The sequence below is a fragment of the Pholcus phalangioides genome, unplaced genomic scaffold (assembly GCF_987345545.1).
Source record: "Pholcus phalangioides strain wild (caught in Gottingen) unplaced genomic scaffold, Ppha-v1.0 ptg000039l_1, whole genome shotgun sequence".
In the NCBI taxonomy this organism is placed as follows: Eukaryota; Metazoa; Arthropoda; class Arachnida; order Araneae; family Pholcidae; genus Pholcus; species Pholcus phalangioides.
The window spans coordinates 7,380,030-7,406,160 of NW_028301625.1; the positions used below are offsets into that span (position 1 = coordinate 7,380,030).

Genomic DNA, 26,131 nt, shown 5'->3' on the forward strand with positions numbered 1-26,131 from the left:
GACCCATAACCCATAATAATTTCGCCGGATTTTTTTTATATTTTGTGCATATTTAAATGAGTAGAATCAGTGGTAATTTTTTTCAAAACTTTTTGAAGATGTCATCTTGGGACCCTTTCCTTGTAACAGAGCCACCCTTACGGGTTGGGTGTGCGACAGGTGTGGTCACACCGGGCCTTGAGTTCGGGGAGGGAATGCACTTACGGTAATAATAATTTCATCGGAATTTTCATTTATTTCTGGAATTATTCCTTTCATTTCTTCTGAATTTTCGTGGGTGCTGGCAGTGCCGTAACTAGCCATTCCGGTGCCCAGTGCAAAAATTAGCATTTAGGCTCATTCTCCCCCCCCCCCCCACCTTTCAAGTCGGCTCTGTGCGGGTGCACCTGTTGCACCTGCCTAGTTACGGCACTGGGTGCTGGAATTGTTTGTTTCATAAATTCTGAATTTTCAAAGGTGCTGAATCATCTCTGTCAATCATCTTTTTTATTTTCAATTCATTGATTCTGAACTTTCATTTTAGTTCTCACCAGTCCCCGCGTCTGGTAAGGACGGCTCTGTTTTGTAAGTTACATAATTGACTTATTGTATATTGACTTGATATCCAGGCCCTAAAGAGACCATATATTGTGTGCCAAAGGTGCTAATTGCATGTGGTTTCGGGCTTTTCAGTGTCTTCACAAAGGTTAATTAGTTAAAACTAGAGAGAGAGAAAAATTAAACGTTTCCACTGTTTATCAGGTAACCGAAGGTAAACGGACAAGGAGTTCTAGAAAATGAATGAAATATTACTGATAAAAAACTTCTTTTTTTTTCTTCAAGATCGCGATTTCAGTTTTTTTATGTGAATTTCAAAAGCTCTGCTTAATTTTTTTACTGTTGCTAACACTGCTTTTCAATGATACTTTACTTATGGGCCCCCATATACTGCATCAGAGCTCCTAGGCATGAGCTCCTTACATCCTGAAACGGAGCCCTCGGCTTAGATTTTTGACGGGCCCCATCAATATATAATGAATTTATAGTACTAAAAGATTAAAAAGTAAGAATCGTCCTGGGACTCGTGACTACAGCCCTGTTAGTCCTACCATTGGAGATCTTTGGCGGGCCCCCTCGGCAGATTCTGCACCGGCTCCACTATAGCGATTTTATAGTGTGAAAAAAGTAGAAAAATTATGAGAATCATCCTTGGCCCCGGGCTCTAGCCCTGTCAGTCCACCACTTGAGGGAAGGCCATCACTTCGCTGTAAATTTATGAGTTCTTTGCTTTCATACATACAGTCAAACTCGATTATGACAGCGATCATGAGTTATTGTTTCGTTAAAATTAAAACTGAGGTAGAAGCAGGGTCGTCTTAACACATGAGCCATGTCTCAAATGTATGAGGGAGCCTCGTGTTATGGACATAAACATGCAATAAATAGTTTTCGAAATTGGGTAGAGGGCAGAGCATCTGTTTTCCGGAGGGTCTCATGATACTTTTTTCAAGGCAGTTCTGGGTAGAGAACTGCCTTGAAAGTCTCCAGTATCTTAAAAAGATACTGGATAAAATATGAAGTCAGATATTGCCATGAACACGACCCGTCTTAAGTCAAGGGTAGAGACAGCTGTTGGGCAGTGCTACCACACCAGGCACCGCTCTAGCAAGAGTGCCAAATAGTTGAAAGGGTGAAAAAAAGTGCGGTCGGAGACGCCTGAAATAGGTGCCGCACGGGTAGAGATTTTTTTCTTGAGCCACCACGACCCATGGGTCCACCCGGGCACAGCTTAGGAGTTTCCCCATGTGCATAGAACCTCGGATTAATGAGATCAATGAATTTAAAAACAAGTTGTGCTTAATACAACATAAAAGATTCTAATTGAGGTTGCTGGTACTTTAGGTCCGGTAAGGTCCCCGGAGCATCCCTTTGTTCGGGAGCCCACGATGATGTTAAGACTGCCCTGATCTTATGCCCATGAAGTGGCTATTTTAGTGAGATGACCACCGTGGTTGCTGCTCCGAATGCTACGAATTCTCGGTATTTAACGCGTATTCATTTTTGAGTGCAAATACAGTGTGTTACAAAATACAAAAAAAATCTAAAATTTTATACGGCCCCTCTCCTCTAACTTTCGATTAGAAAGTTGTTGCTCTGTCACTTTCGAGCCCCCTCCCCCCCCCCCAAAAAAAATCCCATGTTTTTAACTGCAATATTCACTCAGATATTTGAATTTAAAAATTTGAGAAAAGTTAGGAAAAAACGTCATAAATGAGGGAAGGGAGCGGTGTCCGTTAGTTTATGCTGTTCTTTCGCAACCTTTTTCATTTTTGAATGCAAATATCTCAGCGAATATTGCACTTAGAAACGTGGAATTCTTTTTGTTGGCCTCGGGAGAGACAGTGCAAGAACTTTCTAACTGTGGGTTTTTTTTCACACGCGGGTACTGTATAACAGGTTAATGCTTTTATTTTTTTTATGTGTATAATCGCTCAAAAAAGTACGTCATTTAAAGAAAAAAAACCGCACTGTATTTTCACTCTCAAACTGATACAGGGTAATCTCTGATCACATTTTGAGCATGCAGTATTTTAAATTGAACCTCTATGACGAGCGGTTCATGAGATAAAGGCCGCATTAGGACTTACAGGACACCCTGTATAACTGAGCGTTTCAGGAAAAGTAAGGAATAAAAATTCTGTGGTGTTGATTCTAAAATTTAATGAAAAATATATGAAGAATGGTTCAGAGAGAGAGAGAGCTATATGAGAGTGCCACTTACCTAAAATGATAATTTGAGAAATTTACAAATTAAAATTTTTTATACGACCCACAATAAAAAGAAATGTCGATCAGTAAAATTTGTGCTTCTTTTTGTTGTTTGTTCTGGATAATTTACTCCGTGAAATTTGCATAAAAATTCGCCGAGATTTTGAGATTCTTGAGTTCTGTCACTCTCCTAGTTTTTTTAATTTTAAAAGATTTTGAGACCCACTTATTTTATGAATCATAAAAAATTGCAAAAATCAAGAATTTCAACCACCGATATTTCGATGAATTTTTATCAAAATGTGTGTGTGTGCGTCGCGGAGTAAATTTCTATCCGTACAATAGAAGCGAAAATTTTTACTTTCAGACTTTTTATGATTCCTTCAAACATTTATGAATAATATACAGTGTGAAACCCCTTTTAATAGTCATCCATCAGATGCGGTCACCCTTCTTTTACTGTCAAAGAATAATTACTTTTTTTAACTTACGTTTTACGTTTCAATAACAATTCTCTCATATGCAGTCATTCCCAATTTTAAGGATAACCGTAAAATTACGTATTTTTTAAATTATATTTATCCAAAATGGCCGTATAAAAAATTATAACCTGTATATTTTTCAAATTAACACTAAACAACAAATTTTGACAAAGTTTCTGCGTCCGAAACAAAAATAGTAATTTCTTTTGTAATTCGGGTTGCTGAACACGAATTTGATCATAAAAAAGCTAGCTACGGTTTTTTCTGAAATCGCACATTGGTACACATATAATAACTCAATACGATGCATTGAACCACAACATACGTATACAGATAACTAAATAAATATACATGAAAAACAACACAAATATGTAGAAACTTCACCCAATATTTAGAGGCATTAACCCCCTTTACGATCACGGGCGAAATATTTCGTCCAAAACATCAGAGGAATAAATTCCTCTCTCCTCATCATCGCAAAGCTTTATTATAACCCTATGAACCGAAGTTGTTTTTTCTCCCTATTTTTCCATACTCCTGTTAATGATTCTCCCCCCCCCCATATAATGTATCTTTCTACTATACGGGGGGGGGATACCATCAACTACCCAATAATCACACACCTCATTCCTTGTGAAAAACTAATATGGAAAAGTGCTTTCAGTTTTTATGATTTGACCCATAAAAACGTCACCTACAAATTCACCGAACGTGAACCAGAAGTAGGGCAGGGGGCCCAAATATCACCTACTATTAATAAATATTATTAATAAAAATTATTAAATATTCCTAATATCGTCTACCACGGTTGCTTGTTGGTTAATGCTGGTAGCCACTACCGAAACTACTCTACTTCCTTTCAGTAGTTCTTCGTGGAAGCTAAACGCATCTGTGTTGTTGTTTTTTTTTCTCTGGGAATTTTTTCCGAATCGTACTCGAAAGTACGATTAGTTAATAAACACGTTCAATTATTTTTAGTATAATCAATAATAATGTGATAATGTTATATCATTTGAGGCAGTGAAGCGACTGTGATAGGCCACATTTTAGTGTAGTTTGTTTTCTTGGTTTGTGATTCGATTCCGAAAGTTGAGACCGCGATGTTTGAGAGGTTGTTCTCAATATCGCCCACTTAAGTGTTCCCATTATTGCCCTAGTCGATTTTACGAACACTCTCGAAGTAGGTTTTTTTTTCAGATGTCACATAGAAAGACGCAGGACAAGATTAAAATGAAAGAGATGTAAAAAATAAAGCGATGTGACTATTGAAAGCATCGGAAGCTTTTCAAGTACCTGGATCTATATTAAAAGACTACGTGATAAATCCTGAAGATGAATTTCAAAAATTACTTGATGTGCCACTAGGACGAAGACCTGTTTTATCTCCTGATGTAGAAGATCAATTTGTTGAGTATTTTTACAAATGGATAAACTTATTATGAACAAAGGACGTAAAAAGGATGGCATTCCAACTAGCCATTAGAAACAATTCATGCCACCCATTTTCTGGAAAAAAAAACAACCAAAAGTTCAGGTAGGGAATGGCTTCCTCTTCTTTTCAAGGGACCTTGACTCTGGAAAAGAAAAAAAAAGAGAAAAGCACTATCACTTGAAAGTCCGTCAACTTGTGGAAAAACATCAGGCAAAGCTATAAAGGAACCAGCTCCAAAAAAACGTAAATCGGAAAAACGGAAGGAAGTTTCATCCTTTTCAGAAGATGATGAAGAACCGCCATATGTGTCAACTGACGACAACGACAGCAGTTGTGGCGAAGAAGATAATGATGTCCAATATTCAATTTCTGATGGACTTTACACAAACGATTGCCGTAGAGAAATATAGTTAAAATGAAAAACAAATAGTCTCACGAAAAATGAGATGAGAGGAAAGCAAAGAAAACAAAAAGTTACGTTCGTGTAGAATGCTTCTAAGCAATTTTATTTATTTTGATGTTGTATTTAGGAAAAGTGTTAAGAAAGGGTATATATTAACTATATTTCTAAAAGTATAAAAAACTGTCTTGTATTATTTTCAATTCCGTCGTGCCTTATTATGTTCACGTTTAAAAAATCAAGTATGATAATAAGATCATAACATAAATTAAACTTTATTTCAACACATCTTAGACGTAGGCGATATTAGGAACATATAGTGGCGATATGAGAAACACTTTTATTTTCATCAGGAAAAATGCCACAGTCGAATTTTTTTTTTTTGGGTGTGTTGAAATTATGTAGTAGAGTTGTATTTCAGTTTATTTTTGGATAACAGTCTAGATAATCGATTAGAACTGTTTTTAGGAAAATTATACACGAATTAGTCCTCTAATTAAAATAATGGCTTAAAACCCCCCCTACCCTATGTCTTGGAGTTTTTATGCTGATATTAATACTATAACCCTGGGCGTTATCAAGGAAGCTAAAGCTATGAAAACCAGTTTTTTTCCTTCCCTCAAAAAATTTCAGTTAACAGTGAAGGAAAAAAAATTACCACAATCTGGTAAAAAAAATTTTAATTTTGGGAAAACAGTTTTTCCAGTAGATCATATTTAGCTAACGCTTTACAGATCTGGTGATAAATTTGCCAATATAATGGAGCGAGTTTATTTCACAATAACAATCACTCTACACCAGTGTTCCTCAACCGCCGGGCCCTGGCATCAGTCAAACTGGACCCCGTGAGTGATTCATTTTTTAATTCTTATCCATTTACTTCTCATTAGTCGTGTTTTTGACCGGGTCTTCCTTTCGAGAAAAAAATACTCAATCGGGCCGCGGGCTTCCAAAGGTTGAGAACCACTGCTCTACACCATAGTGTCCCAAACTTTTTGTTACATTCTTCAAAAATGTTTTTTCGTCGCCCCAACTCAATCAAACCCATAGGATCTATGTTATACCCGTAGCTTCTACCCCCCCCCCCCCGGACCATTCCGTCTCCCACCAGGGAGTGATATTGCACACTTTGGGAAACACTGCTCTACACGAAGAGGAAAAAAATCGCCAATCGTGAAAGAAAATAACTGAAATTGTCTTCTAACGGGGTTGAATATTTCAGTTCATTTTCAATTAGTGGGGGGGGGGGGGGGAGTTTGTTGGGTGTTTGGCGCGTTACTGACCGTTACAAAATACAAATACAAAAAACAACGCCACAACAGGCAAAATGCCCAACGAGGTGGCTGAGAAAAAGATGCCCATAACAAATATGGATGTCATATATTACAAAAATACAGAAACCCAATTAAAAACACAATCACAAAAATTATAAACAATATATACACATGATACAATGCCCATAAAGAATATTATGGCTGTCTTATCCTAAGTATGGATAGCTTCTCGATTTACCCCAACATGTTCATCGTATTTCTTTTCAAACGTGTCAATTGTGTTACAATTTATCACCTCCGGGGGTAAGCTATTCCATTTATTAACAACCCTATTAGAGAAAAATTCTCTGCGACACCATAGCCTTGCATTGTCCCTCACCAATCGATACTGGTGTCCCCTTGTAAAAGCAGTGGATTGGCGGTGTACTAAAAGATCATGGTCCCTCCTATCCATCCCATTGAAAATTATGAACACTTCGATCATATCTCCTCGACACCTGCGTTCACCCAATGTAAACATATTCAAAAAAATGACACGTCACAAAATTTCAAAACGTTTTAACTCTCTTTAATATTATTTGTCCGATACTAAAATGGAAAACAACTTTCCACATTATTTTTTCACAAGGAATGACGTGTGTGATTGTTGGACGGTCGATAGTATACACCCTGTATACATGTGAGAGCACGTATAGGTGAAGGTAAAAAGAGAAATCTACTGTTACTTCTCTTATCTATTATACTGTTTTCCTTTTCTATTTCCTGAACGAGAACAAACAAAACTTTTTCATTGTCATATTCGAGTTAAACAGGTCAAAATAATTCGGAATTTTATATTTTTATGTCGGACGCAACTTCATTGTTGTTCAGTGTAACTATCGAGGGGTGCAACTACGAATATCGCTTATTTTTTGCTGATCATTTCCCGTATTTTATTTTAATTTCATAATCGACAACAGAATAATATTTCTTTCGGACGCTCCTCTTGGAACACCCTGTACATACGTGTAATACAGTGAAATGGCCGCATTCTCATCATCAGAAAAACAACGATACTATTCAAGTCTAAGTCTAGCGCGAGTTTAAATTCACACTTTAACCACGAGAAAAAGTCAATAGTAAGAGATGAAACGTTATTCCCATTTTAGGGATAGGATTCATTGCAGCATCTTGGAGCAATATTTCGTTCCACAGTCCACATTCGCCTGAAAACATCGACGATCCGGGGGAGAAAAAAAAAAGAGTTCGTCCTGTAAATGCTTCCGGAAAAGTAGCGACCGGAAAATCAGATGGAGTAGATTTGTGGTGGTGAGGACTGCGGAGGGGACTGGCAGCGCGTGTCATTGCTATGACTGACAGTTTTCTCATTAGGTAAAATTGATCGGACTGGCTGCAAATGTAATCGCACGCGTCTTCGTAAACAGTCCAGTTTCAAATATTGTCTGATGGATAAGTTCGGCGAATTCAACGATATCATTCCACGCCGTGGAATTCGAATTAAATAATTACAGTTATTGATATACAGGGTGATTCTGAAATCATGTTAAAAACTTTAAGGGGGTGACGGAGCCCTCCGAATCAGTAAAAGTTCGATATAACGAGTACGGCATACAACGTGAATCTCGATATAACGAGTGATTGTCTAAGAGCTAATGTTGAAGATACATAAAATACAGGCGTCTCTCGCTTTACGTGATTAATTGGTTCCGCAAAATAATCGCGTAAAGTGAGTTAAATTTAACACGAGTAAGACAGGGGTTTTCTTGCAAAGGATAAGAAAAAGTAAACCCAACTCTAGCAAAATAAAAATATTTCAATGAATTAATTATTCAAACTTATAAAACTAAAAATTTAATTAATACTTTTTACTTCTGCATTCGCTACTTCTGATTAATTGTAGTGAGTGTGAATGTTTTCTTTCTCGAAGAGAGCCTGATAGGCTAGGCTGATAACTTTTTAATGAAAGTAGTTGAGATTCAGCTGACAAGCAGCAATCTTCGTCTTTTTACGAAAGCTTTAGAAGCAAAGCTGGAGAATTCTGAATATCCCTCGCAAATACATATGAAAATTGCAGATTAAATTAGGATGGTTTTCTTTGATCAAAATTCTGGGTGCAATGTCGATGTGTTAGCAACCAAAAGATGTTCGTTTGCGCCATGGATTTAAGCGTTTGTTCCATATTTGTGTCACATAAATTAACAAATCCAATAGATTTCATCATTTTAATTTTGTCATATTTCTAATTTGCTAGCCCATTTCAGGATTAAGAGAATAAGAGAACTTAATACCTTTAACATGGTGAGACACTACTTTAATAGAAAAAAATATCATTTAAAATAACATATATATATACAGGGTGGTCAGCGAATAAGCCCTTATTTCAAAATTACATATCTCTACAACAAAGATCAATAGAATTATGCGGTAAACGGTACGTTTATTAGCAAAACCGTAAGAATGTTGTACAGAAATTTCGAAAATTTAGTTTTTTTTTTAATTTTTTAAAATTTAAAAAAAAACAACAAAAACTGAAGATTTTGGGGTTCCCAAAATCCTCATTTGTGTGAAGAGAAACCACTGTATTCGCCTAAAGTTACTGCATGGGCTGCGGTATGCGCCAGAGGCATTATCGGCCCCTTCTTCGTGCGAGAAACGATTACTAATTACTAATGAACGTTACGTTACAATTTTGGAACAATTTGTCAGCACACATGGCGCATACAGTGGTTTCTCTTCACGCAAATGAGGATTTTCGGAACCCCAAAATCTCCAGTTTTTTTTTTTAATTTTAAAAAATTAAAAAAAAAAACTAAATTTTCGAAATTTCTGTACAACATTCTTACAGTTTTGCTTATAAACGTACCGTTTACCGCATAATTCTATTGATCTTTGTTGTAGAGATATTTAATTTTGAAATAAGGGCTTATTCGCTGATCACCCTGTATATATATATATATATATATATATATATATATATAACCATTGTGTGAACCAAATTTTTACACATGTCTTTGATTGTATGTGCTATCCTACGCTGGTAAAAAATTTTACGTATCTTGGATACTTAATTTTTGTGAATTTTCAAAAACATGCATTAAAACAGGTTGCACGCAGGATAAAATACCATGACATGAATGTAGTTGAATAAAAATTAATTTAAAATAAAGGAAACTGCGCAGTTCATGAAATGAAGCAAAAGTTCGAAATTTCATTGACTCAGTCTCATTTAAGATTAAATTTTAAATAAGATCGAGACAATGAAATTTGGAACTTGTGCATCACCAAAACTTTAGTGAAATCGAAACCGCGTAAGCTATAACGTCAAAAAAAAAGAAGATTCCCGAAAACACCGGTTTTTCTTTGTTTTTCTTCAAGAATTAAACTGAGGATGGTACTTATCATCGTCCATACTCCCCGTAAGCACTACTCCTGAGGCACTTCTAACAAAAATGGACACAGAAAAAGTTACACGTTTTACCCTTTCTAGCGGGAAAATTTTAACATGAATCCACAGACAGAGAAGTGAGCATTGATGACAATAGTCAAGAATTTTAGTTGTTTGGTCCCGCTAAATTGCTTTGATAATACAGAATTATATGCAAAAACGCGCGTCTCAGTCTTTAGAGAATCAACTTCTATGTGACAAAAAATTGATTTCACCACTGGAGTTCTGTTCATTCATTAGGATTAGGCTGGTTGCCCACTGGAAGCTACTACGAGTGAAAACAAGTCGCGTGTACACGCGAAGTCGTTTGTAACGAGAAGTCCGTAAGACGGGATTACACTATAAAAGTTTGATAAAAGATCTTTTACAAAACTTAGAAAAGCAGCCAATAAGCTTATTGGCTACATTCGAGCGAATGTTACCGATACGCTTATTGGTTGCATTTTTCAAGTTTTATAAATGAACTTTTATGAAACTTTTTTAGCGTAATCCCGGCCTTATTCAACGATAATTTCTCTCGCGATTGTTAACTCTTGTTACAACGGAGTTCTACTGTAGTTTTCGTCAATGATTGTGAGCCATTGAATAACTGTGTTGTTTGGTGAAAATAACACGAGAACTGCTAAAAATTTCTTACTTCACTGTTTTTCCGATTTACAGTCCACTAATCGGTCTGTGAGGGGATATATTTCAGACTAAAACAGAAATCAAAGCGGCCAAAACATCACTCAGAAGGGTGAAAGACCCTTGGTTCAATCAACATTCGACCAAGGAGTTTCCTCGGCTAGTTAAAAAACACCGCTTTACTTATATTTATTCCTCAAAATTTACTTACCACAGTTTGTTTTTTTACCGAAATGCGAGTAAACCGTTTTACTTGCATTTAATGCTGTTTTTCCTCTAACTTTCCTCCGTTTTTCGAATTCGAATATCTAGTGAATATTGCAATAAGAAACGTGGAATTTTTTTGTTGGGAGAGACAGGGCAACGACTTTCTAATTGGGGTTTTGGGCACAGGTGCCCGTATAAAAAGTTAATTTTTCTATTTTAATAACTATACAACTCCTTGCGACATGAATGGCGTATCTGAGTTCTACACGTTATTTGGATACTTTTTCTAATAGGAAGTATGCCTTTAGGATCAACATTTCGTGAGCAAAATGTCGTGCGTGCTGTTTGTTACCTATATGCACCATGATATAATCATGATGAACATTTTTTCGTGACAAGAATTTTTGCAGTTGCCCTTTGATTTCCCGCCGATTGACGATTTTGTCGAAAATTACGTTTTTTTCCAACAATTAGCGATAACCGGTATCAGGGTAAATCAAGAAGCTATCCATAATTAGATAAGACAACTATGAATACTTTTTATGGGCAGTGTAATATAAGGGAGACCGGGGAGATATATATAGTCGTGACACTTTTTGCCATTTCAATTAATTTCGGGTATTGATTTCGGTAATTGAAACCAGTTCAAATGCTTGATATATCTACGTCAAGTTTGAACATTCGTCGTGTACGAGAGCTTTTTCCGTATGCAAAGAAATCACTCTTTCTATGAAATATAAATTTTTAAAAATTTCTTGTCGAGTGTGACAACCAACACCATACGGGGCAAGTTATCACAGACCATGGGGTACGTTGCCACACAACATTAATCAGGTATTCACTCACTATAAAACATTGAAAATTTGTAGAACTAAATAAGCTTTATAAAATTTGTCATGAATTCTCTTCTTCAACTCTATTTTATTGTCAACTTGCCCATCAAAAGGGAAAAAAAGCTTAAATAATTGATTGCTTTTTAGGTTTATATAGATATTTTTATGTATATTCCCACTTCTCTTGCTTGTTACACTCGAAAATTATGAATTTTGACAACATAATTATATTGCAATTTGTTTGAACTTTACTTATGACCACTTTTGAACAGCGATTTTGGCTATTGCGCTAAGGGTTACCACTTGTGCTCAGTGGCATCTTAAAAATGTGGGGGGGGGGGTTGCAACGTGTACCATACACACAGAGTGAAATAAAAGCGCCCAAATTATTTATAATTTTTATCAATGCACATTGCAACATTTTAAATAAATAAATTCAAGGAGAATCCAAAAAATGGACTCACTCCTGGAATCAACGCTGAGGGCATATATCAGAATATTCTCTGAAATTATAATTTCTCAGGCGTCGAAATAAAATTGATGAATTCACTATAATATAAGTACAATACTTTAGTTTTTCATATATAGAGAAATAAATCAACAAAGTGAAGCCAAATTAACAGACTGTAATTCCCTTGAAGGTAAGTTGTCACATGAGACAACTCACCCCGTTTCGTCTGGAACAACTAGCCCCAAATCCAAATTTTTAAAAACTCAATCCAACAGCTATTTTTTTTGTTAACAAGGAAGTTTGCAACTATGCAAAATAATAGCTTATACATTACTTTATAATAGACATACTCGCTAAAATCGATTAATAAAGACATGCTATTGAAATAAAACATAAACCGAGACAACGAAAAAAATTACTAATCCAGTTAAAATTCAGAAAAACCTTTCTAAAACTTTACGAAAGTGTCCGAAGCGCAGATGAATAACACTAGGAAGAAGAATCCCCTTAACAAGATACACAAACTGTACCATTATGGATACACACAGAGAGCACCATCTATAATCAGAGAAATTAGACGTGTGACAACTTACCCGGGTGGCAAAAAGCCCAGGTCTCCCCTACTGTATTTTATCATTGCATATATAGTTTCTATATATAATTGCACTTTTAACTGGATTGCTGTATTTTAGAAATATGTGACATCCATATTTGCTGTGGGCATCTTTTTTGCAGCCACCTCATTTGGAAATTGTTGTGGCCTGTATTTGTATTTAAGAAAGCAATTTTCCGTATATTTATCGATAAAATATAGCTATCGCTAGTTATACAAGTCAAATTTTTTATTTGAACCCAGAAGGATATCGTCAGTTGCAACGACTGAATAATTTTTAAATTTAATTCGAATTAAATTACCAAGTCCAACTGCGGACCACCTGTCGCATCCTAGTCCGCGAACCGTAGATTGAGAAATGCTGCCATACCCGAATGTTATTTTAGAACACACTTGATATACATTGGAATCTTTTAAAAGAGGACAAAAATCGATCCTTGTTGAACCTATTCCTTGATGTTTTTTTCCAGTCTTAACTCTGAACCAAACTTTCATACGAGGATAAGACTACGACGAGACTTTCCTGGAGAATGTCTAGTAGTTTCACTTGATGCATCGAGGTTAGACATCGATCCCCTTCATCGAACGTGAAATGAAGATCAATGTTCCAAGTCCCTACTGCTACGGTATCACAGTATTAGGAATCAGGAAAAAGCCTGTTTCTTTTGGTTTTTATAGTGCCGTATAGAAAAGGTTATCAGTCGATAAACATCTCAATCCTGAATCCTTAGAACCGGGGGAGTGCTAGACCTGGTCTATGAGACATTCGCCTAATGCAATGTTTCTCAACCTGGGGCCATATGACTCTCTAGCGGTCCTCGGATATTCTAAGTGGGGCCACAAAGAGTTCCGAAAAAAATTCAGATGTAAAGTAAGAAAGATTTTAAGTGAAATATGGCGCACACATAGAACCAGGGCCATATAAATGCCTGCCCCTGAGGCCTAATATCCTTGGGGGAGGCCCTTCATGATGAGATCTGGTGCAATGATTTTTGAGAGTAAGTATGCAAATATAATGGGTGATTAAATACTCATAACAAAACTAAGGAGTGATAGAGCACATCCAAACAAGCAATTTTCGTCTTGCAATTTATGGTTGTAACGCAAGCGGTGGAACACTGGTGGCGCTGTCATTGAACAAATATAGTGCTGGTTTTGCTGTTTAATTGTCATTTCTACGGTGTGGATTGTTGAAGGTTGTCTGGTTTTACGAATCAGGAAAAGGTGGCCATGCATTTCATGTATAGTGCTGTGGATGAAAATGCTCTGGAATCCCAAAGACACTGTACCGGAAAAATTTTCCGGCGAAACGCTCGCCAGATCTTAAAATCTTTGAGTGACTGTACCGTTGTCTGTGCGAAACAGGCTTTTTGTGGTATTCTCACACTCCTGGCCAGGCAGTGTCAGGAGTGTGAGGCCATCACACTCCTTTATCATGCCATTGGTAAGAACGCGTCTTATCGGAAAACCTCCCGGTACAGTATTTGAGCATCCAGAGCATTCCCGTCGGCAGCACCATACATAAAATGTGTTGTCACATTGTCCTGGTTTGTGAAATAAAATATCCCTCCAGCAATAAACGATAGAAATGGCAATTTAGCGGCAAAACCGTTGCGTTCAATGACATTGTCGACTAGCGGTTCACCGCTTGCTTTACGAATATGCTTTCTATGGCGAAAATTGCTGATTTAGATGTATTAACTCCTTAAACCTTGCCCATGGGTTCTGAATCACCCTGTATGTAGCTGTTACTTCCATCTAAGGACCGAGATCCGAGAACATAATTTTGCCCGAGGGGCCCACGGTGTTGAAATTTGCATAACGGTTGCAGGGAAATTGTGATCATTAACACACAATAAGTCACCTCTTCTAACACATCACTCTGGATCAGCGATTGAAGAGGGCCGACTCTCGAGAGCTGCTAGTTTGTGACCTTTGGTTTAGAACAGAGGTCTTCAACATTTTTCAGTCGCGAGCACTGTCTGTACCCATCATCAAAAGAAGTGCACCCTTACGACAAATTTGACATACGAATGCATGAAATCAGGGTGATTTTAATACTTGAATATAATTTGTACAAGGTGTTTAATCGGGAGATTGTTAAGTGCTCGAAATCAAATACAGGCGTAGAGCACTATGCTTCAGGAATCACCGTGGTGGTTGCGAGCAATAAGTTGAAGATGCCTAGTTTAGAACATGGGCTCAGAAACTCTTCAACTTGTGGGACATATTTTGCCCAGTATCACTTTTGCGGGCAATATAAAAGCTGAATTACTTCTTAGAGGCCGAATTAAAGCTTGATGATTTCTTCAAGTGCCAAAAAGAAAAATGAAAAATACAGAAAAAACTTGTTTTAAGATGCTTCGTGGGTCGGAGAATCTCCAATGGCCGGAATTTGTGCACTCATGGTAGGGATATGATTTCTTCATGGACAAGTGGGATATTTGCTCAGGGCTCCATAATTTTGAGGCCCCCAAATTTAAACAACACATATTCACTAACTAAACATGTTTGACCCTAGTCGTAGGACCTTTAATTTCTGCTTTGCTCAGAGATCCCTCCATTCGAAACCGAGCCCTGCTCATAGCCTAAAAAAACGAGGCCCGATAACATGGGTCGCAGATTTAAACAGAGCAGCAAAAGCCCAGTCAACTAGATGTGTCAGCCGTGGGCCGTGTATCACATTCTGAACTTTTGGGGCCGCTCATTCCGTGGACCAAAACATAAATTGGGAAAAGAAGTCTTTAACAAAAATTCTTTCATTGCAGGGTCCTCACGTAAACACAATCGAACCTCGTTATAACGCCCCCAGTTGTAGCGCCAACCCCGCTTACCGCCACAAATTTTCAGTGAAAAAAATCTCCCATATAGGGATTATAATGTAAAAAACCCGTTATAGCCCCAACTCGTTATAACGCCAACTGTTGTTTGGATGTATGCATAGTCTATGTCATTTTCTAAGAAAATTTCCACAAAATTTCTTCTCCCATAATTTCGCTTTTTTTTCCAAAAGGAGTTCAGGATTTGTCGTTTTTTTCCCCCCACTGTTATTATCAATCAATATAACAATAGTTTAGAGTAAATGACTTGAAGAGTAAAGAATGGTGTGGTCAGGGGGGGTCTTAAAAAGCACATTGAATACCTGAATGCGTGTAGGAACCTAAACAACCTACATATTCAACGAAACAGATTTATTGATAGGGGAAAGAGGACAAAAAATTAGCTTGCTGCAAAAATTTTATCAGCAATGCATGTTTTTACTCGCTGGTCATTGCATTTCGAGTACTATGATTTGGTACATTCAAACTATGTCGACAGGTATTGTCCTTTCCATATCTGAGAAACGGCAAATTGTGATTATCAAACCAATACGGACTGAAAAAAAGAGCAATGCCGCCATTGTTTTCCTTTGTTTTTGTACTTATAAAATGCATCGCTAAACTTACGTAGAAGTAAAATAATTTCAGAGGTAAGTGTAAAATATGTATCTCTTAACTTTTACATCAAGAAATATTTAAGTAATAATACAGTTTTTAAAATCTTAAGACTGAATACATATAAAATAGGTTATTTTATTTATGAAGTAACACTAATAAGACACTGAGATACAGTGGTTCATAACAATTTGTGAATTTATGTAATGGAGCCTCTCTCCGAAACGCTATTCCGACCATGATCCGATATAACGCCAAACTCGTTATACCACCAAAATTCTTTGGGACGGATGGTGTCGTTACAACGGGGCTTGACTGTACTTGTTGTAGCATCATTTAAATTTAGTTATATTTATAATTAAAAATATAAAAATTTTAAAAATTAAATTTGGAACTAAACAGCAAAACTGAATCTGACCCCACGGACCACCAGTTTATCACCCCTGGTCTATACAGTAAATTAAAAAAAAAATTTATGATATTATAATAAATTATAATTGATTTAAACGAGCGATAAATCTAATTTCGATATTTCATCGAACGATCATCAATCATTATCGAAATTAATCTTGAAAAATGAAATTCAATGGATTCAGTATTTTTAAAAGTGAATCTTTTATATATGACAATAGCGTGTAATAATTATCCTCAAATTCCTGAATTCGATTTCTCCTGAAAATTCATTTTTTTTGCGCCATCACGCCATTTAAAGCAAATTTTTGCACCTGCTCATTAGGTTATCAACTATCTACACAGCGATTTAAATTTTTTTTTTCGGACGAACCCTCTATAATTAACTCCGAAATCGGAAAAATGGGTGAAAAAAACTGCTTTCAAGAAAACTGCAATTAATCAGATTAAATGCAAAAAGAGGAAAATATTGATTGAATATTAAATATCACAAAAATGTCCGAAATTATCGGATTCATTGTTTGAAACCAGGATTTATTTCTTATTTTATTTTTTTTTAAGGAGTTATTGATATTGTTGGAAAAAAAAAATTCATGAAATTTATCATTACGAGAACTTAATGTTAAACGGAAAAATACCTTTGGCGTCAGAATTGGCGCTATTTCTGATTTTCGAGCCAATTTCTTGGGTCTTCTTCATCTCAGCACGTGCGTGCTCAGTAGTCAAGCTAACTTCACAGGAAAAAGTAAAGATATAATAATACTTTTTTTTTCCTCACGATATTTACTATTTTTGCTACAAATTTAAAGCATGGCACATGGAATGAAATAAATTTTAAATTAATAAATTTATTGAACTTTAGTTGAAGGTTTTTGCCACTAATTATCTAGTAAATTTTTTTTTCCCGATATAAAACCGATCTATGAAATAGTTTTGGAATCAGAAAACTTTCCATCATCTCCAGGTAAGTTTTTTGTTGTATTATAATAAAATATTATTAATTGTTAATAGACAAATTATATGTACATACATTTTTTAACTTTCATTTTAATATCAAAAAATAAATAAATATTCAATTGATTTTTTTTGTGTTTCCTAAATAAAATTTGGTATATTCGACAATTGTTGGGTATGGATTCGTCATTAGATTAATTTTAAAAAAACGAATTGTTATTAAAATTTAGAAATTTTGTTTGAATCCCATTTGGAGCATGATTGTCTGTGTAATTATTAGAAATTCGTTTTGATTGGCATATCAGAATGTACATAATGATTGTTTCGAATAAACTAAAAATAAAAATAATAAATAAATAAATAAACACACGTTATATATTATTTTATTGCGATATACGTAATTTCAAAGAATAGTTGAATTATGCAAAAAGGGCATTAGTTAAAACAACTAGTTTTTGCAAAACGGAAGAAAACTGTCTAAACCTAACTTTTTCTGCATAAATTGTGAAACTTTTGAATGTATTTTAAAAGACCCTACAGAATGATCTCTTTTTGTCATAAAACATGTAAAAACATGTACCGAATTAGGAAATGTCAAGAAGTAAATTTTGCAATAAATGCATGAAGTGATCCAATTAAATAATTCACATTAATCACTCTATCTCGGTTCCTTAAAATTACCGATATGGAGATCTCAAAGTCAAACGATGCAACGGGCCAGTCAATCGGGTACATATCAGACCCAGGCCTTATTCAGTTACAGTATATTCTGTGCATGCATAAGCCGCATCTGAACCGAAACTTAAAGTACAAAAAGTCTCTAAAATAGGCTGCTTTATTACCGGGACTTAACGTCAACAGCTTCAGGCTTCATTTAAATGTTAAATTTACAACCATTTTTATGCTTAAAAATTCCAAAAAAAGAAAGTTTAGAAATTGACACTTGAATTACATTTTAGGGCATAAAACGAAGTTTTCGTGGGCCTTATAGCCAGTTTACAATCTATGGTTCCCAAATTTAAGTTCTTTTCTTTAAAAAATCAATTTATAAGCTTTATTGTCAAAGTTATATCAATGTTAACATATTTTCACACTCGTAAACATAAAATTTATTTTATCCAGCATTAATTTCAATTATCTCTGAATCGTAATTAAGATTTAATCGAATATAAGAAATATAAAATCTCATATTTGTGGAAATAATCACAGAGCACATTCGATGCAAAAATAAGTGTCATTCATTATATCATTCAGAATGTTTAAAGATTTTCATAGTAACCATTCATTGAAGGGCACAACTTTGTTTTATCATTAAATAAAAATATATTAATTTTTATTACTGACCAAGTCAATCCTTTTCAGGGTCCAGGTCAGAACATCAGATCAAAAACAGACCTAAATAACTGAGAAAAACCAAAAGATATATTTTGAACTTTTTCTCTAGAGTTATGCTTTTTTTTTTTGTTAAAACTACAGTATTAATAATTTATATTAATTAATATATTTTTAGAGTTTCGTGGATATGGAATTTTTGCGAAGCTTAAGCAGTAACAGCACAATCCTATCAGATTCTGATGAAGCGGAAAAGAAAAACTGCGAAGATGAGAAGAAAAGTTCAAAAACTGAATTCGTTCGAGACCCAAAAACCAATATGACTTACGCCAAAGGCAAACTCTTAGGCATAGTAAGTCTTTGAAATATTCCGCTTTGTATACTGACTGTTGAATACTGTGCATTCGTTGATGCGTTTCAAATGTCAACGAATATCTCTGTGGGAAAAAATACTCTTTATTTTCCGTAAATACGTACACGGAATTCGGAAACTTCTTAAATAACGACAAAAAGGGTTAAACGGAAAGAAAAGTTTTTGTTTTGTCACTAAGCTGTTGGTATTACCAATTTATTATTTACATGATCGCTTCCACGATGTATAGAAAAATAAAAACAAAACGGACTTCGCGTATGTTAAAAAAAGTCTGATGCATGAACGATTGTCAAATGATTTGATCTTCATGCGTTTACGGTTTTTCAATGTTTTTTTGTAGTTTTTATTTAGCCATTTAAGTATTGTAGGACCTCGATTATTCAGGACACAGAATTTCGTAAACATCGGGGAACGTGAAAGAGAATTGAGCATGAAATTTTATATATTTCACAGATAACTACTGTAACTATATGACTCATATTTTACTTGACATCCCCGATTTTCCCGTAATTTTAGCTCTATTCCGATTTTTCAAAATAAAAATATCATTTTTTCCCGTTTTTTTTTTGGTGAACCTCACTTGAAATGTGTACGTAATCCTTACGGAAATCGTAGATAAAGATAATATTTATAAATTATTTTATGATAGTTTTGAGCCCCCAAATATAAATAGATGTTTTATTTTATTCATAAAAAAATATATATATATATATACTTTTTATTGCAAATTTTTGTCACTTATTTACTGTGTTGAACATTTTTCTGTGAAATTTTTGCACAATTTCACCTTTTACTGACGATTTTGCAGATTATTGGCATTTTTTGGGGACGTTTGGGGTATCACGTATTTAGGATCCAAATTTTTCCGTATTTTTCTCGAATAAATATCATCAGCCTACAGATAAAGTAAAATTGATCGAAGAACAAACTGGTTCATTTATGAGCATCATGCAGGATACAGGGCGTACCAGGAGCGTGAGGACGCTACAAAAAGTCCTTTTTGCACAGACTCCGGTTTAATGGATCAAAAGTTTTTCGACCTGGCACGAGTCTTGTCAGAAAACCCTTCCAGTGCAGTCTTTGTGCTTCCAGAACATTCCCGTTCTCAGTGCCATGCATGAAATGCATGTCCGCCTTTTCCTGATACCAGCCATTCCTTCTGCAATCAACGATAGAAACGACGATAAAGCTGGGTTTTCCTAAGGGTACGAACATAGTGCACGCTGGTTTTCGATTCTGCAAGTCCGCGCCGTTACAAAATGGCTAAAAAACCTGAAATTCAAGTTTTTTACCAATCCGTAACATCGCGGATTTGCAGAATCGGAAACCAGCGTGCATTATGTTCGCACCTTAAGACCAGATTTTCTGCTCCGCATGCAGCGCGAAAACGCTGATTATTTACGGGTCTTGGTTAAAAAAAACCTGAAATTCAGGTAAAGGCGCCGACTCGAAAAATCGAAAACCTGCGGGAATTATGTTCGTACGCTTAAGTGGTAAAACCAGTACGCTATGTGTTCAGTGACAGCGCCGCGTCTAGCGTTCACCACTTCCGTTACGACCATGCATTGTGTGACGGAACTTGCTTATGTGGATGTGTTCCATCACTCCTAAAAGCTTTGTCCATGAGTTCTGAATCACCCGGTATAATATTGAGCATTACATTAGGAAGAGTCTTTTTAGGGCCTCTTATGTATTGCATTCTTTGAGGCAGAGGCGTATGCAGGGTAGAGAGACATAGAAGGGCCCATGTTGCCCAAGACGATCAAAAATCAAATATTTAATAATAATTTATATTTTTGTTAAAAATTAAAATATCGAAAGAAAATGTTAATTTTAGCATCCCGAAAATTTGTGGGCTCTGGGTACGTGCCCCGTTTACCCATGCGAGAAACAAGCACTGGAAACTTAGTTTAAAACAACTCGGAACAGGTACACTGAAATTTCCATCATTGCCTTCTTTCATGGGTGAGACTAGTAGGGCTCTATCTAGAAGGTTCGGACGAATTTTTCATCATTTTTTTTAGTCTAAATTCACCATAGAGGGTCCCGTAAAAAATCCCAGCCCAGAGGACATAGCTTTCATATCCAAACTCAAACTTGTATAGACGTACTTTTAATATCCACCACTGTTAGAAAATTGGAGCATTCATTCTATTCGAAAAAATATCCACACGTTATTCAGAAAAAGACACCCGAATAACCGTCGAAATCATTCATAGTCCATTAAAAGTATTCTCCTATGAAGTCCAAAAGTTTCTTGACCATACACCGAACAGATATATATTATAAATTTCCATTTTTATCATGAAAAAGACATTTAATATGACTCGAGGGAGAAAAACATAAAAGAATATTTATGATATCTAAGATGGTCAACGAACGAGTGTTGAATATGTTATTGTTATATCTGACCATTGGTTTTAGTGTGGCCTGGAAAGATGGCCCCACGTGCCGCTTCAAGGGTGTGGTTCTATATCACATACGGCTAGATTTTCGGCGCCTGAAATTTTCTACTTTAGTTTATTGAATATTAAATTTCATGGGAGAAAAATTAGAAGAATTAGTTCTATCTCTCGTGTGTGGATAATTAGTCCGAGATAATTAGTCCAATTTTTTTCATCTTTATAATGAATAAACCACTTTCATGTTTTATAAAACTGTCTCATTTAAGTATATTATGTACGACTGATAAGCGGCTAATTTAAATACAAGATTAAAAGTGGAAGAAGCGAGTGTAAATTCGTTTATAATGATGATAAGCAAGTTTTGTGTTCATTAGTGATTTTGGTTTTTTCTCTCTCGGGAACAATTCTCTATTTATTGTTAAATAAAATATTCCTGTTCTTTTAAGGGAGAGTTCGTGTAACATTAATTGTGTGGAAGAGCAATAAATTTTTGCCTGATACTAACATAATAAAGAGGAAACCAACGATAAAGGGAAACAACTAGGAAAAAGTGTTGCCGTCTTTAGCTGATATGCAGTCAAAATCGGCTGTAACGACAACGGGAATAATTTTCGGTCCCGACTGATTCCCATAAAGCACTGGTTCCCAAAGTGTAGGTCGTGACCCCCCTGGGGGCTCGCGAGAGATTCTCCAAAATAAAAACGTCAAAGTTAGAAATATATTTTATTTTTTGCAACGTAAATAAAAATTTGTCCCAACTAAAAAATGTTTTTATTTAGCTTAGCTACTTACATAAGTAGTATATCATAAGTAGTTCCCGGAAGTTTAGCCACTAAAAATGATCAAAATAGGCAGGCAAAAAGGCACTAAAAATGCCTAAAAGATGCACTAAAAAAGGCATTTATAATTTATGGGAGGAAGAAAATGTAACTGAAAACTATGGTATTATGGGTCCAAAAACTAGCTGAAAAATTGGTTGCACTTAATCCGTGTACTGTTTTAATTATAGTTTATATAATAACATCATTATCCAAGCAAACTGATTTCAAACCCAAAATAAAATATTAGTGGACTATCAGGATTAGATCAATTCCAGAGCTATCAGACGCAGAGCCCTTAGAGAAGATGATGTGGGGCTCCTTTGAATTGTGAATAATTCTCGTTTATTTGTTATATTATTTGGAATAATCATTGTCATTTATATAGTTGAAACATAGCTTCTTCGTTCTTTTTTGTAAAAAAATATAACTTTTTTTATATTGCCACACATGCGGAACTATTTCAAGCGCGGGACCCTGTGTGGTCGCATCTGACTCGCACTTCTGAGGGCAACTCTGATAAATTTATTCGAATGCTGAATATGTTTGTAAGTGGAGTGGTTGTGGAGAAACAAAAATTTCTAATCTTCCTCTGTTTTTCTAGCATGGGCTGCGTTCATCTGAAGCGAAATCATTCACGTCTAACACCATGCAGTCAAAGAAAAGTTAATGCATGTGTGGCAACACCAAGTTTCCTATCTCTCAGATCATTTATTCTCGTTCAAATGGGGCTGGGGGGGGGGGCTTTCTGATGATAACTGATACTGAGAGTTGGAAATTTTAAAAAGAGAAATTCTTTTGTTCTCAATGCTCAAAATATCCAAGTTTTGCAGATTATGGGTTCTGAAATTCACTGATAAACTTAAAACTACGTTAAAATAGCCATTTATGGCAAGAAAAGTTCAAATAGGCATTTTTACAAAAAGGTTTGAAAATAGGCAAAAAAAGGCATTTATGGAATTTTGCCTGAACTTCCGTGCTCTAATCATAAGGCACAATGTAATGTTATGAAATTCTATCTGTACAATAATCAATATTTCAAGTTAATATTTATACAGGGTGACTCATAGAAAATCATCCAATGTTAGAATTATATATATTTTTTTAAATTAATAAGTACACAGGAAGAAATGTGTCTACATTTTATGAACAATATTATTAATGGTCAAATTCAAGTAAAGAATTATTTTGAAATCGGATGATTCTTCCTGAATCACCCTGTATATCAAAATTAAGGAACATGCACTTCACTACACTAACTTTCCAACACTTTCCCAACTTGCAAAAGGAACACTAACTGCATAAAAAATAGTTATATAATATTGTTAAAAAAATAATAATAAATATTCTTGAAAGTCAGTATCACCAAATTAAAACCGAGAGAAACGGACGTCCCGAAAAGTTCTTTTTGGATAGCGCATTTGCTAGCAAAAAATCGGAAATTGACGTATGGTCACTGTATGTAGGGGTCACCGATAAATTTCTTGTCAGAAAGGAGTCACATTCCAAAACTTTTGGGAACTACTGCCACAGAGAGTGTTGAGCAAATCCCAAAAGTTAACGTACCTTGCTTATAAAACCAATGGAAATGCAGCGAATTTGGATATAACGAATTATTTTTCGCGCTCGTGAGTCTTTTTTGGTGTGGTGCATTACAGTAAAACCTCGTCATCACCATAATAAGTCGTCATTCCGGTTACGGCGTCGTTTTTTTCGGTTCCGTTCAGCTTTCATAGACAACAATGTTATTAAACCCTCGTTTACTCGTCGCAAATTTCGGTTAAGTCGACATTAAGAAAAAGAGAGAGAGAGAAATAGATGATTTTTCTATGGCTCCCTTTAAAAAAAGATGCTTGATAAAAAAGCATTGCAACATGCTTAAAAGTCACCATAAAAGCCTTATATACCAAAACGGAATAGCTCAAGTAATAAAAGTTCCGCTGACGAAGCAGGGCTTCAGAGCATCGTGGAGCCCCCCTGGCAAATTGTTTTTCTGAGCCCCCCCCTAGCTGACAAGAAATGATTTTGCGTCCTATTTGCAGGCTCAATCTCGAAAAAATTAACGAGATCTCATTATTACGAGACCCCTGAGCCATGCAAGGGTGGTCCCATGCGTTAAGACGGCCCTCTGAGGAAGTTCATTTGCCGATCAAAGTTTTCAATACGTTAGGGATTGTTCGAGCTGGACCTGACTTTTGCATGGGCCCCACTAATTTGGGGCTTCAAATTTAAACAAAATATCTTTTTTGAAAAACCAGACATTTTTTCTCAAGTTGAGGTCTTCTAATGTTTGATTTCCCCTGCCCAGAGCCCCCTCAACTCAAAAGAACCCTGTGTTCAAGATTACCTTATATCATGTGTTGTAACATCAACACTGGTGAAGAATTAAAACATAAAATAAAAGTTCATATATATGTAAAATTAATGTGCTGTTGTGAAGGACAACTAACTATCCTAACAGTTGCTCGGATAAGTCTAAATTAAAATTTACTAGTATAAACAAAGTGTATCAGTATATTTTAGCACAATAAATTAAGTACAAGAGCTCAAAAAGATTTAAAAAATTTCTATTTTTTTCTTTTTAATCTATAAATTTTGTTAATATTGCAATTTTAATTCATATTTTAATAAATGTTATATAACTTTAAATTTTTACACGGTTTTTTCACAGTATTGCACATTGAAGCTGATGACACTCAAAGTGATGTGCTCTAATTTTAGGAATTTCTTGGGGGGAAAATTCCATATAAATGGAAGCAAACGTAACGAAAACATTGTCGTTATATATCCGAGGTCGTTGCGTTTTCATCGACGTTGTAAGAAAAGTTCATCAACATTATTCTCTATGATAATCAGCCCGTACCTCCAATTATTGGCGTTATAACCAAGGTGTCGTTATAACCGAGTTTGACTGTATTATGGGAATTATAACTGGGATGGAAATAATAATTTAATTATGATGTGATAATCAGGTAAGCATTTGCTGTTATTAAAGCTCTTGATGAAATTGGGGCAGAGAAGACTTACATCTAATCATTAAGGAAATACGTACATGACAAAAAGCAACTGTAACGATCCGTTTGGATAAAGGAAAAGCAAAGATTAAACTTGGGAAGGAGTCAGACAGGGTGATACTAAAGCTCTTTACCGCTGTTTTAGAAGTATTCAGAAAACTGGATTGGGATAAGAAAGGAATTAAAGTAAATGGAGAATTTCTCAACCATTTGCGTTTTGCCGACGACATTGTTATTATCAGCAGTAATCCAGACGAACCGGAAGAAATGATACAAGAGCTGGCGAAGCAAGTATTCGGGTGGGTTTGAAAATGAGTCTACAAAAGACTAAAGTTATGCTTGACTCCATTGCTTTGAAGAAGATCTTCAACGAAGAAGATGCTCAATAACAGTTAAAAGAAGTAGAAAGCTATGCATACCCGGGACAAGCAATTACCATGGACATCAGAATCAGGATCGGATGGAGCACTTTTGGCAAAAACTGTAATTCTGAAAAGCCACATGTCATTATACCTGAAAAGAAAAGTGTTTAACCAGTGTGTGCTACCAGCACTGATTTATGTATGGAGCTGAAACATGGACACTCACAAGCAAGACGATACAAAGGCTACAGACAACACAAAGGAGCATGGAAAGATGCATGTTAAGTATCACAAGGAGAGACGGAAAACGAATCACTTGGATAAGAAGCCACACAAAGGTATACAATATCATGGAAAGAATTAAACGTTTAAAATGAAAATGGGCTGGACATATTACAAGAAGACAGGACAACAGATGGACCACAAGTATTCTGGATTGGTACACCCGTGGTGTTAAACGTCCGAGAAGGCGTCCCTAAACAAGATGGATCGACGAGATCAGATAAGTGGCGGGAGTCA

At 35.6% G+C, this 26,131-nt stretch overlaps 1 protein-coding gene across 2 annotated transcripts in view; it reads left to right on the forward strand.

Annotated features, from left to right (window-relative positions):
• Positions 1–17,104: 17,104 nt before the first annotated feature.
• LOC149065524 (serine/threonine-protein kinase PLK2-like) overlaps positions 17,105–26,131 on the forward strand; it is a 127,799-nt gene continuing 118,772 nt past the window's right edge. Inside the window, exons 1-2 of one of the 2 annotated variants that reach the window (XM_089253742.1) lie at positions 17,105–17,318; positions 18,819–18,992. In XM_089253742.1, the coding sequence (XP_089109868.1) occupies positions 18,831–18,992 (162 nt within the window). In that variant the 5' untranslated portion in view covers positions 17,105–17,318; positions 18,819–18,830. The remainder of the gene's footprint in view (positions 17,319–18,818; positions 18,993–26,131) is intronic. The other variant, XM_089253741.1, reaches the window with a different exon arrangement.